At 47.2% G+C, this 17685-nt stretch overlaps 1 protein-coding gene and 1 pseudogene across 3 annotated transcripts in view; one reads left to right on the top strand and one right to left on the bottom strand.

Moving 5' to 3' along the window:
* The window catches only part of AP3S2 (adaptor related protein complex 3 subunit sigma 2), a 42853-nt gene extending 28716 nt beyond the window's left edge, over positions 1-14137 (top strand). The window contains exons 5-7 of one of the 3 annotated variants that reach the window (XR_010378271.1): positions 4723-4826; positions 6454-7647; positions 10494-14137. Coding sequence is in view for 2 of the 3 variants with exons in the window: in XM_010986750.3 (XP_010985052.1) it covers positions 4719-4826; positions 6454-6582 (237 nt within the window). In the remaining variant the exon portion in view is untranslated. Of the gene's footprint in view, positions 1-4718; positions 4827-6453 lie in introns of all 3 variants that reach the window. The other 2 variants (XM_010986750.3, XM_064480576.1) reach the window with 2 other exon arrangements.
* Positions 12219-13677, bottom strand: LOC105094753 (large ribosomal subunit protein P1-like; annotated as a pseudogene).
* Positions 14138-17685: the final 3548 nt, after the last annotated feature.

Raw genomic sequence — 17685 nt, 5'->3', positions numbered from 1 at the left:
GCTTCCCAGTGTTATTTCCCCCTTTCTGTGCATTTTCATAGTGAAACTGCTTATCAGGCCTTTGTTGGCACAGACCGTCTGATTCAAGCTCTTCAGAACAGGACAATCACACCTTCCAGGAGTCCCAAAGCTGTACCTAAGTACTGTTGAATGCTCAGCATGCACCAAATTTCTTTTTATTTTATCTATTAGTAAACTGGGTCACAGAAAAGCTCCCTTGGGGAGCCCAGGGCACAAACTTAAAGATCTCCATCCTGATCAGGACATTCATATTGCCTCTAGGGAATGAGATGGAAAAGGCCTCAAACATTTAGCTTATAGTGACAGAAAAGAATAGAGGGGCCAAATTGGATGCCTTGTGGATCCAGTTTCATAGAAGCAAGTACCTTCAAAGGAGGGAGGAGGATGTAACAACTTCTGGAAAAGAAAAATGAAGGGAGTGAGATGTCCAAATTTGTGGGGAGGAGAGAATAGTCTTGACAGCAGGTTAGACTGCCTTCAGAGAAATAGACATTTTGATTCTGGTAATCATTCCTCCTTTTTGTATGTTTTGGAGGATTTTAAGAGAAACATTTTAATGGGACAGAATTATAAACACCGGCTTTCACTCATTAAAGTGTGGCTATAAGTTAATGTATCCTGATCTTGTGAAACACCAGTTTCCAACCAGCATTCTACCCACTAACATTTCTGATTCATCAACCAAGTTTCCTCTGTTGCCTCCTGTTAAAGATAACCTATTTATTAACTGAGGTTATCTTAATCTTTATGTTCAGGTGAAACTCTTCCTTGTTGTGATTACTCCTGGGATTTATCAAGAACTAAACAATCAGTAGCACTTTCTTTAAACTTTAAACACTTCTGAATGAATTTTGCTAACATTATTTTAGACGGTTGCTGAAATAGCAGAAAACTGTGAATTATTATTACTTGATAATTCATATTTGTTCAGTGCGCACTGTGTTAGGCTGGATTCAGGGCTCTTGAGGACCTTTACTTCTCTGCTTTCTTCTCTTTTAGTTTTTATTGCCACCTACATGATTCAGGTTTCAGATTTCTTTTTCCCCTCCCTGTGTTGGTTTGATCTTTTAACTCTCAGTATTCTCTGAGGTGTTTACCTACATTTCTCCTGGCATACTCTAGATCAGTCCATCAGTCAGCTCCTGCCATTTACAGAACCATTCTTTGTGATCTCACTGTATCTCTTTTTTTAGGTACATGAGTTTGGTACTATTTCTTGGCTGCCTTTTCCCCACACTCATGCTTGGCAACTTCCAGCTTTCTCAAGGCCCCCCTATCTTCACTCAGAGAAATGTCACCCATCTTTCATGGTCTACTTCATGTTCAGTGGAAGGAAGTCTTCAGTGACTTGTCAGATTAACATGGGCAGCTGGTGAGCTAATCCCTAGTTGCTCTTCCTTTGCTCATTTACACCACGGGAGTCACTTTGCTTACCAAAGGTCAGTTGTGATGGTTTCAGACCTGTTAATGCCAGTTATATTGGTATGTAATTACGTAATTTAACTAATATACAGATGAACCATGGGTGAGGCAAGAATTGTTCTGTGAAAACTAAGGTCAATGCTTTGGAAAAGCAAATTACTTTAAAAAGGAAATGAAATTGAATTAGGTATGGGCAGGATAACTATAGAAGGCTAGAGATGGAGGTAACCTAAAATCTAGAAAAATTCTGTACTTTCTGCTTCACAGGAGTGTGAGTTCTTCCTCTCCTTTAGAGAAACTGGAAATTGTAGGTGATGCATTATGGGTGAATTTTATACAAGAATAAAGGCCAGCAGAAACGAGCTTGTTGGCCTTACATCAAAAGTTTGATGGCTCTCAGTGTTGTTTATAGCAGACAATTGTGGGCTTAGACTTTGGTGGGGAAGTCACAATAAAAGTCAAAATAACTATCTTTTATTACAGAGTTGTCGGTTTTAAGTGCTGTCCACTGGCTCTCAGTCATTGAGGATAAAGAAATCAGTATTAGGGGGATGGTATAGCCCAGTGGTAGAGTGCATGCTTAGCATGCATGAGATCCTGGGTTCAATTCCCAGTACCTCTACTAAATAAATAAACATAATTACCTCCCTCCATTAAAAAAAAAAAAAAAAAGAAATCAGTGTTATTATTCTGTCTCCCTCCTTCACCCCCACACCCCCATCTCCCTAATTTTTGCTAGCTGTAGCTTTTCTGCATTGTCAAAGCATATAGCACTGACATTCTGTTGTCACTCTAATCCCGTCTTAGTCCTGCCATTAAGGAGATACAGTGCTCACTGCCAGTCTTTCTGCCATAGTTTTTCGATCACCTCTTGGTTGGCAGAAGTGTTTTCTTTTGTAGGTTGCTCAAAAAAAACCAAAAACAAAAACTCATAGGAACAATATTTCCCATTCTGTTACTCTTGGTTGACAGTCAACTGGGTGTAAAATTCTTGGGTTACGCTCTCTCTTCTTGGGAATTTTTGTCAGTATTGCTCCTTTTTCTGCTACTGTTGAATTTTTACTGTGGAAATTCTCAAGATTTTTGTCCCTTTTTTAAGTGATTTGATCTTTTGGCCTGGTTACAGAAATCCAGAATTCTCACCTTCAAGGTCTATCTCGGCACTCACTGTGCTGGGTCAGTTTGTCCCTGGGATACAATGTGCCCTTTCAGGAACATCTTGGGTTTTATTTTTGTCATCTTTATGAACTGAGTCTTTACACATTTGTTTCATTCCATGTTATTGTTTTCTTTTATGCACGTGTAGCATCTCCTTTACTGTCTTTCTGTAACTCATTTTCTCTCTATTCCTTATCACTCTTTCATTTTATATTACTTGCTTTTAAAAAAACTTCTCTCCTTTTTGTTTCTTCCTGTTTTCAGCATTGACTCCTCTCCCTTTTGTTCCTTCCAGTCTCATCTTCATCTGTATGTTTTTTCCTTTCCATTTACGTCTTCTCTTCTTGTTGTCTCCCTACCTCTCCCATAAACTCTTGCTCTTCTGCTTTGAGCTCTTGCTTCATAGTTTTCTTTTTTCAACTTTGCAAAATATTATATTTTATCTGCTCCATGGCAGCATTGTTCCGGTGTTGTAGTCTTAGTCTGCTTTTTGGTTTTCCTGTTTCATTCCTAGTTTACTTCTTGTTGTATCTTTATTTGGATCCTGTGCAGATTACATTTTTTAACTCATCTTTAAATAGGTGAGTTTTTCAGGGACTAGCTATTTGCAGGTTGCTTGTTTAGGGGAGGCGCCAAGTCTGTGTTCCAGGCTGGCTGCAGTTCTCGTGATTTCAGGTTCTGGATGAATTCCTTTGCCCTTTATCTCTACCTAGCCTAGAGAAATGGGCGTCTGTGAGCTTTTCCACCATGCAAAGCTGATCTTCTCTGCTGCCACAGAGACCGGCTCTGTGAGGCAAATTGTTTGGGTGGTTTCTCATTTAGCCCCAACTTCAGGTCCAAGGAAGTTCCTGTCTTCCAAAAACGGATTCTTTCTGGTCTCAAAGGATGTGCCCTTTACCTACAAGAAGTATATTTTTGCAGGTCTTCCTGTGTCCTCTTTCTGTAACATCCTTTCTTTTCCTTCTCAAAAGGAAAAGAGCCCTTGCTTGAGCGCCCTGCTTTTGACAGCTTTTACACCAGTTTTGAGGACTGGGATTGTGCTAATCTAATTTTGTTGAAAATGGAGATTGCATTTTTATTTATTTCTCCTTTTTGCCCATGAAACACATTTTGAATAACATTTTAAAATTATGATTTCATGATGCAGTGTTCAAATCAGAAGTCTTAACTGACGTTTTCTATTAACCAACTGCTGGTCCCCATAATACCCTATATTAGACCTTTTACTACTACACTTTCTCCGTAAAGTTTCCACCACCACACTGTCATCCATCCTCTAAGCCCCTAAAACCAAAGGCAGATGCTACTTAGACTTCATGAAAAGCCTTTCATTCATTCAACATGTCTGCTCCACAATAGTCTGAGATTCAGCTTTGTTGGGAAAACTTCTAGCTAGATGGAACCTGAACCCAAGTGTGAGCCTCATGACCAGAAAAGTATCCATGCTGAACCTGGTTTCTTACCTAAGCTAGAAGATATGGGATGAGGACAAGTGCAAAGGAATGGGCCTGTTTTGCCTCCAACGGAGCACAGGCTAGAGGATCTAGCATATGAAGGCCCTGGGAGATGAGATATTTCACATGGAAATGTGCTTGGATAGGGATTGTTCTGTCATAGCTGTACTGACTTAATGCTAGTCAGTGTTTATGATGGTAACACTAGTAATGAAAGCCATCATGATTTATTTAGAACTCAAGAGTGTGTGCCCGGCACCAAGCTAGGTGCATTACACAGGTTATCTCATTCAGCCCTCACCACAGTCCTGGAAGGAAGCTGAAGCATGGAAAGGATAATTTGCCCAAGGTCACCCAGCTAACAAATAGCAGAGCTAAAGTGTAAACACAGTCTGACTTCAAATGAAGCCTGTGCCCTCAGCCACCACCACCCTGCCCTGAGTGAAAGAGATTTGTGTCTTGAAATGCCAGGATGTGGGGGAGTCCCCTGTGGTCTGACTTGAGAGGTGGGTGATCCAGGGGGCTGAGGCATTTGTTGTGAATCAGGAGCCAGTGTCAGGTCTGACCACACACTGCTCCGGGAAAGCCCATGAGATTTTCTTTGGGGCCACACCCTACTTACTACAAAGGCCTCTACCCTTCTTATTTTTGCTTCTCCTCCAGGTACACTACATCCTTCAGGAGGTGGTGATGGGTGGGATGGTGTTGGAAACAAACATGAATGAAATTGTGGCTCAGATTGAAGCTCAGAACAGGCTGGAGAAATCTGAGGTGAGTATGCAGCAATCATTTTGCCCTGGCTGGTTAGAGAAGTCCTGGACAGAAGGAGGAATGGCTAATGTGTTGGTGTGGGTTGCTGGGGAACCTTACGAATGTTTTCTGCTTACCCTTTTTCTTCCCTGAGTCCATCAAAACTCATTGGTTTGAAGGCCAGCCCTGAAAATTAAACAGGTAAGAATAAGGCTAAAAGTGTGAATTGAAAAGCCAGATAGCACAGGAAGGCAAATAGCTTCTGGCTTGAAGGGTTATGGCCCATGTTTGTGGTTTGTAATTCCTCCTTTAAAAACCACACATTCACTGGAGGGACCCAGAATCCCCTTCTCCAGCTCCAATGTGGTTTCCTAGTTTGTGTGCCTATGAGTCCGATCTCCCAGCAGCCATTTCTCATGGTGTCTTTCAGACCTCAGAGTTGCCAATTTCCTTATTTCCAGTTAGACTTATAAAAAGCTACCGTAGAGTTTGGGCTGGGTTTGAAAATAACATACCCCAGGTCCACCCCCACATAGTGCTGGGTTTGATACAAATGCTCACAGTAAATTCTACCTACCCTGAGGTCTCTCCATAGCCTTCATCAGCCTTACCAGGCAGTAGAGGTTACAGGCATAGACCTTCACACGTGGCAGAAATAGCAGAACAAATTACCTCTTTAATTATCTGAATGTCTTAAAGAGCTTCATCGCTTTGTGTAATGGAACTTGATCTTGCGAAACCAGGAATTCTTTCTGTGAGGACTGGCAGTCCTGCTGAAGAAGCTTTTCCAGACCGCAGCTATTGTGGCAACTTAGTTCTTTTAGAAATGCAGGCTGGGAAGCTTCCAGGAATAGTAAGTGAGTCAGAGGCAAGGGGTTTGGAAACCAGAAGAAATGGAGACTTGCTGGGCGAGGGTAGAACGGGAGTGAATCCTGAAAGTGATCAATAAGGAGAAATGGTTTTGAGAATGTCCTCGTCAGCTTCTCCCCTTCTTCACACACCAGGGCTGAGCCTGGAGCGTGAGGGCTGACCGTAGGCATCTTTCCTCTCTGTGTTGTTTCCAGACCATCTGTGTCTGTGGGTACACTCCACCTCCTACGTGTCCTTCCTCCCATCTTGTTGCCACATGACATTTCCAAAGCCGGCTCTTTTCCACCTCACATTATTAGTTGGCAGGCGGTTGTCCTAAGCTGTGACATTCCTTTTTCCCTTTGAGAATTTCCCTGTGATTACAACACTTGTCTCTAAGGGTCTTCAGTCTCTTAAGGAAAGGGTTTTATTTTGTTTCATAACCTGAAAAGTGCCCCTGATACGGAACATAACTTGGTTAAACCACCTCAGATTATTTCAGCAGGCATCTATTGAGCACCTACTATGTGCCAGGCGCTGTTGGCACTGGGGCTGTAATACTGCATAAGGCACAACCTGCCTTTAGGAGCTCAGAGTTTGGGTCCCTGTACCATGATCTCCCCCTAACCTAAAGGTTGTTTTGTTGACTACCTTTGAGGCAGTAGGAGGGAAAAATTAAAACTTGCATTTCTTGTGCTCAGTTTGGACATTTTCTAGGCCTCCTTCACTTGTTTTTTTTTTAAACATTAAACAGATGACACTGAGGGTTTGTCTCATACCCACCTTCACATCTCCTCAGGGTGGCCTTTCGGCAGCGCCCGCCCGGGCTGTGTCTGCTGTGAAGAACATCAACCTGCCAGAGATGCCTCGGAACATCAACATTGGCGATCTCAACATCAAGGTCCCCAACCTGTCCCAGTTTGTCTGAGAATGGAAGATGGCTGAACTGAGTTCTTGGAACCAGCAAAGCCAAGCCAATCCTGCAGCAGAATCCACTCTGCGCCCTAGAGGAGTCCAGTCTCGGGCCCTGGCCCTTCTGTCCTGGAGCAGGAAGGAGTCCTGTGTCACCACTAGCCTGTGCTCGCTCCTCACATGTGCAGCCTTGCCCTTCTCTCGTACACGTGGCCGCTGCAGATGTGAGGGGCTCCGGCTGCCTCGGTAGGGGTCAGGTGACCAAGCCATTCACCCCCTTTACCTCCCACGTGCAGCCACTCCTAGGGGTTGGGAACTGTAGTAAGAGGCCCCTCTGCTCCCAGAACTCTACCATAAGGACATTCTCTGACTCAAGTCTTCAAGCTTAGCACCATAAGGCTCCTGAGGTCCTGTAGAATTGACTTTCCTGGCAAGGTGCCGTAGCTAGAAAAGGGATGTGGTGAGTGGCAAACAAGGACAAGATTTATGAGAACCAGAATTGCCTACCTGCTCTCCTAGAATTGTCATACCCAGAAACCTTTTGTATAGCTTTCCAATCACCACCTCCTGCAGAGTGCATCCCCCCACTGCCACAGTCCCGGCTCTATCCCACAGGTGTTTATATGCAGGACACAGTCCAGTCACAAACCTGGTGCCTGCGCCCCCATTTCTGCCGATACAGAGAGCACCCCCCATAGCTAGAGGGAAGAGGCCCTGTATCTATAGAAGGCAAGGCTGGCAACACGTGGAACATCTCAGAATTACAACTTCCCAGGTTTAAAATACATTCTCCTCATGAGGAGCAGACGAGTCAGCTGCTGTCTTATGAATGATGAGTCTTCTCCAAAGCCCACTGCTGTCTGTATCAGCTTCTGGAGCATGAGAGCCTCAGCTGGGATCACCCGTCCTGGACCTGACACAGAAAGGCTGGGGACACAGGCAGCATGCTGACTGAGACCTGCGGCAGTGAAGCATCTTCTCCCCAGTGTGCGAGGGATCCCTCCCTAAGCTTGCTTATGCGCATGCCCTGTTCTCCTCTGGTGACAGTCCCCCAGAGCTAGCTGTGGAAACATGTAATAAGGTATGATAAGACTTTCTTCCTGTGGTTAACTCAGAGCTGAAACTGCTCCTTGGAGTAGTGCCTCTTAGTCCTGCACTGCCTCAGAGTCCAGGTCTCAGATGCAGTGCTGAGCTACCTTGAGATTAGGGAGCTCGCTGCACCGTCACGGTCAAGTCTCCTCACCTGGGGACTTCTCGTGCCTACCAGCCCATGGCCCAAAATGTTTCCTCAAGCCTCCTGATGCTCTCGCAGAGCCCATGGGAGATGGTGCCCGACATGACCCTGTGTCAGAACCGTGTCTTTTCCCACTTTGAACACTGCTTCCCGTGGTTGCTGCCCTTTGCTCCCAGCAGCCTCTTGTCCTCACTCTTAGTGAACCTGTCCGGTAACCTCCGAGATGGGCGGTGCTGATCAGAAGGTAGGCCCTCATGTTGGCAGAGGGAAATGTAGGCAAATATATCTGATGTCGAAACCTCCGATATCATTCTTTTAAAGGGTTTAATTTTGGGGGTATTTTTCTAAGGTAGCCGGTGACAGCATAGAGTGTAAGAGCCACAGGGTCCTCCACATGCCTCCACTGAACTGGTGAGGAAACGGAACCCAGAGTGTTAAGTGTTGTATTGAGGGTCACACACCTAGAACCATTCTTCTTGAGTTAAACTTTATGGTTTATTGTATTGCTGCAGGACAGCCACATGTCCTGAATTTCCTGGGATGGTCTTTGAATGTTTTGCCTGTCGGAAACCAGTGATTCCCCAAAACTGTTGACTGGTCCTATAGACTCCAGCAGTGGGTGTCCCAACATCATCCCTTGTACTGCCTCTAAAAGTGACATAAAACTGGAGTCTGGTCTTTTATTTGGAACACTTGGTCCCTTTGGACAGGCCACAGTAATTGTTCATTAACTGCTTGAGGTTGCCTGAAAATCCAGCTAGTTTTCTTACCTGCTATCAGCAAAGCCATAAGCTTTAGTATGTTGAGGAAATCCTCACTGGCCTTTTTTTGGAAAGGGATACAAACATTGCTGCTGAAAGATGTCAGGTGTGAAAATAGGGGCTGGGTTTGAATTTGGGAGTCCTTGGCCCTGGATGGTTTATACTGAGAATTTCCTAAAATGGTACAGAACACTGGGTTTTTAGTGCTCACTGCCACTAATTAAAATCTAATATTCATCCATTATGCAATTTCTAAGTGCCCGGTGAATGCCAGGCTCAGTTCTAGGCACTGAAGACAGACATGAGGCTCTGCCTCCTACTGTTGTCTCCACTGAGGATTTCTGAGTGCTCAGATTGAATCTGACTGGCAGCCTGAATTTGTGGAAAGTGTAGTTAGTGACTTTGTGCTATATGGAATATTTAAAGGACAATAACCCATTTCCCAAACCCAGCTGACCCCCTGCTGTCCATGTTCCAAACAGCCTATCTTCAAGCTGGTATAACAGAAATGCCATAGACCAGGTAGCTTAAATAACAAACATTTCTCACCATTCTGCAGGCCGATCCAGATCAAGGTGCCAGCAGATTTGGTGTCTAATGTGGACCCACTTCCTGGTTCATAGAGGGCCATCTTGCTCTGTCTTCACATCGTGAAGAGAAAGCTCTGAGCGCTTCATCCTCTTATAAGATCACCAATCCCACCCCGGGGGCTCATCCTAACCTAATTACCTCCCAAAGTCTCCATCTCTGACTACCATGACAATGGGAATTGGACTTATATGAATTTAGGGGGACACAGACACTCAGTCCATAAAGTGCACCTAATTACCCACCTTTCTTTTAGGCCTACTAATGGCCCTGTGCTTGTCACATTGAAGATTAAGTCAAGATGTCTCAAGTCTTCTCAGGTCCCTGTTATTCAGGCCTCTGCCACATGCAGAGCCAGCCTTTCCTCCCTACCGCCTCCACCTCCACGGAGCCAGCCTAGTGAAGCCCTCTCTGGCCCCAGGTTCATCAGAAAAGAAACCAGGGGAGTATGGCTAAAACCAGACTGCTGGCTAAACCCTGTCTTGTGAACCAGCCTTTAGTAGGGGGCTTCCTTAGTGTGATCCATGGGTTTCCAAATAGAATGCAGCAGTGATTGATGCCTGAAGATAAGAGATCAGGAGTGAGTGTGATCGCCAAGACAGAGAGCCACTAGGTAGGAGAGAGACCCAGTTGGGGGTGGGGGGTTGTTGGCTGCTCACACACATCCTGGTCTTCAGCTTCCCAAGTCTCCTACTCTGCCACCAAGAGGGTGCCCATCTCATTGTGGTCATTGTGAGCCTAGTGTCTGCATACCTGCGTATACCAGCACGTGGCCAATGCCCACAGGTTGCCGAATGACTGATTTCATGGTTAATCGTTGACCACTGGAGAACACTGGAGGGTCCAACATCTGCAGTGTTTTGGCAGCAGTTAGCAGATAGGCAGACAGGCCTCCTTTAAGGAAATGGTTCCACGGAAATGAGTAATCTTTCCCAAAAGACTGTTTAAGTTCTTTCCTATTTCAATGAATTACTGTTTTTAAAAGGAAATACATTCACATAGTTCAAAATTTAAAATAAAAGGTTGTTCAGCCAGGCTTCCATCCTGTTCCCCCAAATTTCTAAGCACCCCCATCCCTGGTAGGAACAAGTGTTTCCAATTTAAAAGATTAAGAAACAAAGCCCCTTGATTTTTATTACCAAAACTGAGTGTACCTTCCCAAAAGAGTTCTTTTCCATTCGATCTTGGCGGTTGACCTCAGCCCATTACAACCATGACGTCCTCTGTAGGGAGGAAGTGCCCCCCAGCCCACCCCGTACAAAGTGCACACCTATTTGAGCCCTCCCTGTCCTTGTTCTGCCTCCATTTTCCATGGCACTGACATACTATGTGTTTGGTTTGCAGTTATTGTCCCCACTCCTAGGAAGTACACCCATCAAGGGCAGGAGTTTTGCCTCTTGTTCAGTGCTGTGTCTCAGCTGCTAGGAATATGCCTGGTATGTATCACTCAATAAATTATCAGATCAGCAAATGGTTGAGGCAAACAGTAAGTCATTCTTACAGTAACTTGTAGCTTACACTCTCCAGGACCTCATGCTCAGTCAGCACTTTGGGAAGGAGAACCTTGGTAATGGTATTGGGAGCAGCCAGTAGGGAGGGACCAGTTGATGGCCTGTGGAGGACGGAGAGGAGAAAGGCAAAGCTGCTGACAGCGGAGCCCAAGTGACTGGAGGACCAGCAAGGGTGTTACTTGAGAGAGGAGGAAGGGTTTGAGAGGGAGAAAGCCCAGTTTGAATGTGGACATGTGAAGTTAGAGTTGCCTGAGAGTATCTGGAAGCAGATATCCACCAGCCAGCTGGGAATGTGGGAGTGGGCAGGAGAGGAAATGAGCATCCATCCCAGAGAGATGGTGGTTGAAGCCGTAGGGGTGAGTAATGTGGCCAAGGGATGAGAGGAGAGGGTTGAGGACACAGCCTGTGGGCAGAGGAAGGGAGAGGGGAGTCTCGACAGTGGAGCAACTTCAAGTTGATGGAGGACTTTCAGTGGGAAGGCTGAGAGGCCAAGGGCTGGGGACTGAGAAGAGATTACCTCTCTTAGTCTTGCTGTTGCCCCCACCAAGGAAGTGAGGGAACTTCGAAGGGGTGGTTCTAGCCTAGTGGTGGGGCAGATCTAAATTACAAGGTGGTCGTGTAAGCATGGATCACAATCCAGCTCTGTGACGTACAGAGCTTTGGGAAGGTCAGTGTCCTCATCCACAAAGGAGTACCAATAGCTCCTGCCTCGGGGGTTGTTTGAGGGATAACTGAGAATTGATGAAGACCACAAAAGACTCCATGAGCACAGGCTGCTGTCATCATTGGGGTTTTTGTAGAGGGATGGAAGCTGGAGTAGATGCAATTAGCTGGGAGACGTTTGGTGGCGCTGGGAAGGAGAGACTGCAGTCCGTAGTGCCAAGTCCTGGCAGAAGGCCTCAAAGGTGGTGCTGCGGAGGGATGATAGGGACAGTGGCTGCTGGCCTGGCCCCACATGTGGGGTCCCAGGCACATATCTAGAGGCCACCACTAGATAAAGCTGTAGAGAAAGTGGTGAAATCTCTGGAAAGTGAAGCTTCCCTTACAGTAAGGAATTTGAAGACATGGAAAAGCAAACGTGATTGGTAGGACCAGAAGTGTGGGGGACACAGCCTGGAACCCCCTTCCTCCAGAATCAGCGGGAAATGGAGAGGTCCCGCAGGCACAGTGGAAGGAATCAGCATTTAGCCAGGACCAGGGTGAGGGCCTCTGGCCAAGCAGACCTGGCCGAGAATTGGGGTCCTATAGGGACTCCATGCTTCCCATGAGAAATGGGATCTTTGGGCTTTTCCAAGAGCAAACCTTACCTTTTTGTTCAACTCTAACAGCAGCCTGACCTCCTGAGAGCACTTGGGAACAGGGATGCCTTCCCTTGCCACTTAGGACTGTGCCATGCCTTCAGGAGGTCAGGTTGAGGGTTGTCTTCTGCATCGATGAGGATGAATGCCCTTTGCAAACCCATGGGATAAAGGCACAGCTGAAGTGATAGAAAGAGGTACGGGTAAATATTAAAATTTTTTTGAGAGTTCAGCTTTTTGTTGAACATTACAAAAGTGGTTTAGTCAAAAAGCCCAAAGCCCATCTCATCAGACTCCTCAGCTTCTTCTTTCTTTGCTTCCACTTTTCTTTAGCAGGGTGGCAGTGGAGGGGGCAGGACCTCCTGCTGGGGCAGCACCAGCTGCTGGGGCAGGTCCCCCCACCCCTGCATGCAGGTGAGGCTCCCAACATTGACATTGGCCAGAACCTTTGCAAACCTGGCCAGAAGGGGTCAATATTTACACCAGCTGCTTTAATGAGGGCATTGATCTTATCCTCTGACCACCAGCACCTCATTGTCATATGGGATGAGGGCCGAGAAGATGCAGGCGAGCTCCCAGTCGGAGGCCAAGGTGCGGGCTGGTGCTGCACAGGCACTGCTGGGCACTAGTTGCCAGTTGAAGTGAGGGCCTCACCCCAACTCAACCTGAGCTTACTCAAAGGGACCAAGCACTTGGTGGCAGTTGAGAAAAGGGAGCTGGGTAAATTTTTCAAAGACGGGTCCATTGGCTCCCCAGACTCACGTGATATTCAAAATATTTACCAGTTGGTATGGCTCAGGCACTGACAGGTGAAGATACCGAATGGGGGCTTGGGGAGGTTACTGCTGGGCCAAGATGCTTCTGCCCCCAGGCCCCTGCCTCTTCTGTGGCAACGGGGAGAAGCCAGGAGGCTGCCACACCTGGAGCTGCTGTTCGGTCCTCTGCTGGCCTGGGTAAGGGGGAGATAAAGCTTTGTTGGTTGCACCTGTGGCTTAGTGAGTCAGGCTGTCGCTTACTACTCGGGCACTGCAGTCGGAGGGACAAGGAGGCTTCTCATACCCCATCCCCAGACCCTCACAAGCTGGCAGTGAAACTGGAAGCCAAGAGACAACCACAAGCTCTGGACACACCCCCCACAGAAGGTCACCGCCTTTGCCCTGGGCGGCCTGGGTGTGAAGCTTTCCTCCAGTTGACCAGTTCTGAGTATTGGGCACTGGGTGCCCTTCCCTTGACCTCTCTCCAAGCCTCCGAGTGGCTCCTCAGCTGTCTGCAGGCCACACAAATCTTACTCTGGCAGGCATGAGGTAGCTGCAGGCCAAAGATGGCAACATGTACATCCTGGGAGGTAATCCTTTCTTGCTAGGGAAGAGCTTATCTAACTGAGGCAAGCTAGGATTTGAACTGACAATTGCTAAACCAGCTTTTCTCGAAATTCTTTTGTCTATCCGGGAGGTACAGCTGGACCTGCTTCCTCAGCACCAGTCTGCGACGAGGTGGCTCCCGCTCAGATGCTGGACTGGGCACTTCGGGGTGTTTTCTGCTGAAATTCCCCCTCGTTTCTGCTGAGTTTCCCAGCCTCTACCTGCCTCCTGTCCACCAGCTGGGGTCTGGCTAGGCTCTAACCAACCCATCAGCTGTTTAAAAGTGTACGATGATGTTGCAAGATTGGAAGGAAATCCCTCAGTCCAAGGTCTGTGCCAAACAGGCAGGTGTTACCATGACGCTACCTGGATCGCGCTGGGCCTGGTGCAGGTTGGTCGCCTGCAGCGGGCCCTCCCTGGCAGGCCTCTCTCTGAGCCGCAGTGCCGGGTTTATAACCCTTTCCTGTCAGGTCCTTCACTCCCAGCCCCAGCCCAGCCCAGCCCTGCTGAGTTGCTTTGGGCTCCCGTGGCCCCAGAAAGGCCACAGACTCCAGGCCGGGCCAGGCCTTTGCCCTGGTGGTCCCCTCTGCCTGCCTTCAGGTCTTCCTCACTCCCTCAGTTCAGGAGAATCTCTGCACAAATGTTACCTTCAGAGGACTTCCCTGTCCTCTATTTCTCATGTCACTTATCACCTGACATGAGTGTATGTAATGTCAACCTCTGTTTTTTCACTATTTTTTGCTGCTGTTTTGCTGTGCCTTGCACAGTGCCTGACCCACTTCAGCTGTCAGTAAATAAAATGATTGTTCATGAATGAATGAAGGAACACTTCTGCTCTTTCCCTCTCAACGTCTGTGAAACTCCACACCCACTCCAGACTTGAAGGCAGGAAGCTCTATGGGTTGGAAGTCATGGGGCCTGGCTTCTTGATTTCCTGTGTGAGCCTCTGAGTCATTTAGCTGCCAACTTCTGGTTGTAGGAATAGTGTACGAGAGCACACTTATCATCTAGGCATAGAGCCCTGAATGGATTATAAACTTGGGTTTAAATGGGTTTGAATCCTGGCTCCACCACTTGCCTGCTATGTGGCCTTGGACAACATACCTAACCTCTCTCTGCTTCTGTCTCCTCATCTGTGAAATGGTAGTAAAACAGCTTCCTTGAATTAGTCAAGGTTCTTGGTTGCAAACAATAGAACCAACCCAGAAGCTTACTAAAATGGCTATGGGGAAGCACTCACAGGCTCAAAATGAAGGAGGGGAAGCCCAAAGCCAAGCTAACCTGGACAAAAGAGAAAAAAATCCTCCAGAACATGCCACCAGCACTGCCAACACTGAACCCCAAGGCCACAGACCCTGCTGGCCTTCCCTGAATAGACAGACTCCAGGTTAGTGCTTCTGATCAGTGAAGCTCAGGGCCAGGGACCAGGATGGCAAGCAGAGGAGGCTGGCCCCAGCATCACACAGTGGGGAGCTGGCTGAGCGAGGAAGAGATGCTGTCTACCACATCGCATGCAGAGGGTTGTCCTGAGGATTAAGAGTTAATCCAGAAGCTCATACACAGCTGGTGGGAAACCTAGCGGAATCCACTGGCATTAGTACATTGCTTATCCTATGACTCACTAATGCCAAATGAGTGTCCACCAAAAGACAGGAACAAAAATGTTAATAGCAGCACTATGTGTAACCTCCGAAAACTGGGAACAACTAAATGCCCATCAAGAATGGAATGCATGAATAAGTAAGTACCCTGAAATACTGCACAGACGCAAGAAAGAGCAAACTAGAACTGCGCATAACAGCATGGAGAAATCTGACACAACGCGGGCGTGGGAAGCCAGGCAGAAAACAACGTAGGTTGTATGGTTTCCTGTATTTGCACTTCAAACACAGGCAAAATTGAATGTATGGTTTTAGAAGTTGGGACAGGATAGTGGGTGTCCTAGGAGGACAGAGAAGAAGAGGCAGGAGTGGGGTTCCTGGTGCGGGGAATACTCACCTTACTGACCCTTTACTGAGTTCTCAATTTATGATTTTGTGTTTTTCTCCAGGCTTGTTATACTTCAATAATAACATATGGCTTTAAGAAGGGAATAAAAAGAATTTGTCCCTGGGAAGCACTGGAGATAGTGCCTGGCCCATGGGATGAGCTGAATAAATGTTAGGTCATTGTTACCATTATCCTTGTCACTCTCCCCCACTCCACCATGGCCCATCCCCCAGCACCGTCCTCCCAGGCTGGACAAGACCCACGTGTTCTCAGCCCTCACATCTGTACGGTTGAGAAGCGGTGCCGCAAGCACAGGGGGCCTGAGCATTTTTGTGTGGGTGGTGGGGAAAGACCTCCTGGATTGGCACAACTCATTCGCTCATCAAGGAATTAGCCAGTTCCTGCAGAGGCTGGGAGGCCAGCGACAGTGAGAACTGGGCCAATTAAGGACTTGCCAGTAGCTGAGGACAGGTGTAGAAACAGGTTGGGGAGGTGATGTAGAGCTGGGGCCTCAGAGGCAGGGAACAGTGTGGAGCCTCTCCTGAGGACAGCAGGAAGCCAGGGAGGGAGGGTCTGTGCCGTGTGTTTGTTGGGCATCGGTGGGGGAGGTGTATGTGTCCAGTTTGCCCTGGCTTTCGTGAGAAGAATGAATGAAAAGGGAGAAAAAAAAAATTCCAGGAACCCAATTAGGAAGCCTGATCAGGTCAGGGTGGGACCGTAGAGGTGGAGAGAAGTGGAGGATTTGTGGTAAATTCTAGGGTTAGAAGTGACAGGACTTGGGGATCGTCATCCAGCACAGAGAGAAGCATGGGGAAGGGCGAGGCAGACGATGACCAGGAGCTTGGGTAGCCCCACCCATAACAGACCCTGCTCCTTCCAGCACCACAGAAGAGCAAGGTTGGGGGTGAGTGTAAGTTAGGTTTGGGGAGCAGAATGAGAAAAGACTGAGACACAGTGGGCAAAGCCTGTGAGGGAGAGGTCACGGGAGAGAAGGGAAGCCGTGTGCAGAGAGAATGCCCAGCTTACGGGGATGCTGCCCAGTTTAGGCAGCCAGCTCAGAGGAGAGGCACAGATGAGGTGCATGGGCCATGGGACGAGGGTTTCTGGGGCTCAGTGGGAAGTGGAGGAAAGGTTGACAGGGGGATGGGATGCATGCACAGAGTGGGCCATGGCCAAGATGACAGAGATGTGGGGCCTGGTGGGCTTAATTATTCTCTAAATTTCCAAATCAATGAGCCAGGCACTGGAGAATGGGAGGCCCCTGGCCCTTGGGCAGGAGAGAGCCCGGCCCAGGATGGTGGTGCATTAGGGGACAGCAGGCTGGATCATGTGTGTGGAGCCTTTGTGTGATCTCCACTCGTGGAAAGTTATCAACGATAATAGTGAATGCAGCTGTGGTAGATGCTATTACTGTTCAAAATATCTATTGCTTCTTTCTGAGAGAGCATGATGCTTCTCATGCCTTTGACATCAGGCTTGGCTACCTTACTTGCTTTGGTCAATGACCTGAGTGTGAGTGAGGTGTGCTACTTCTATGAGGAAACTTCAGGAGTCATGGTATGGTGCTACCATGTTCATTCTTATCTCTGCCAGGGGACCAGCATGTGCCAGATAAGGGCTGCTCCTTCAACCTGAGTCTTGGAGTGGAGCTGACTTGGTACAGAGCTGCAGCCAACCCATGACGGACATGTGGTGTGAGCAACAAATAAACCTTGTTGTTAGCTGCCACATTTTGGGAGCTGTTTGTTACTGCCACATAACATAGCCTCAGCTGACTGCTACAGCAACTCGTGGATTGCGAGTGCTTACTCTGCACCAGGCACTGAGCAGTTAATCCTAAAACAACTCTATGAGTGAAAGCAGTCAGACAGAAACGAGCACAGAGCATGTGATTCCATTTATATAAAATTCTAGAAAACATGAACTAATCTATAGTGACAGAAGGCAGATCAGTGGCTGCCTGGGGATTGGGTGGGAAAGAGAAAGGCAAGAGGGAGGGATTACAAAGGGACATGAGAAAACTTTTGGGATGACAGATATGTTCATTATCTTAATTGTGGAGATGGTTATATGAATATATAGAAGTCAGAACATATATACTTTAAATATGTACAGTTTATTGTATGTTAAGTAGACCTCAATAAACTGTTTCTAAAGGAGAGCCAACTATTAGACTAGAATTCTAATAAAATTCTTATTATTTTACAGATGAGGAAAATGAGGCTCATTGGGATTAAATTACTTGCTGAGAGTCACTCAGCTATTAAAGGTTGGATCCAGAATCTGAACCAAGTGTGCTTGAATTCAAAACCTGTGTCTTTTAACCATGAAGGAGTCTGAGTGGCAGGCCAAGTGTCCAGGGGTAAGGGTCCCGAGG

This window comes from Camelus dromedarius, chromosome 29 (assembly GCF_036321535.1).
Source record: "Camelus dromedarius isolate mCamDro1 chromosome 29, mCamDro1.pat, whole genome shotgun sequence".
NCBI lineage: Eukaryota > Metazoa > Chordata > Mammalia > Artiodactyla > Camelidae > Camelus > Camelus dromedarius.
The sequence above is the reverse complement of the archived record's forward strand: the minus strand, read 5'-3'. Positions and strand labels throughout refer to the sequence as shown.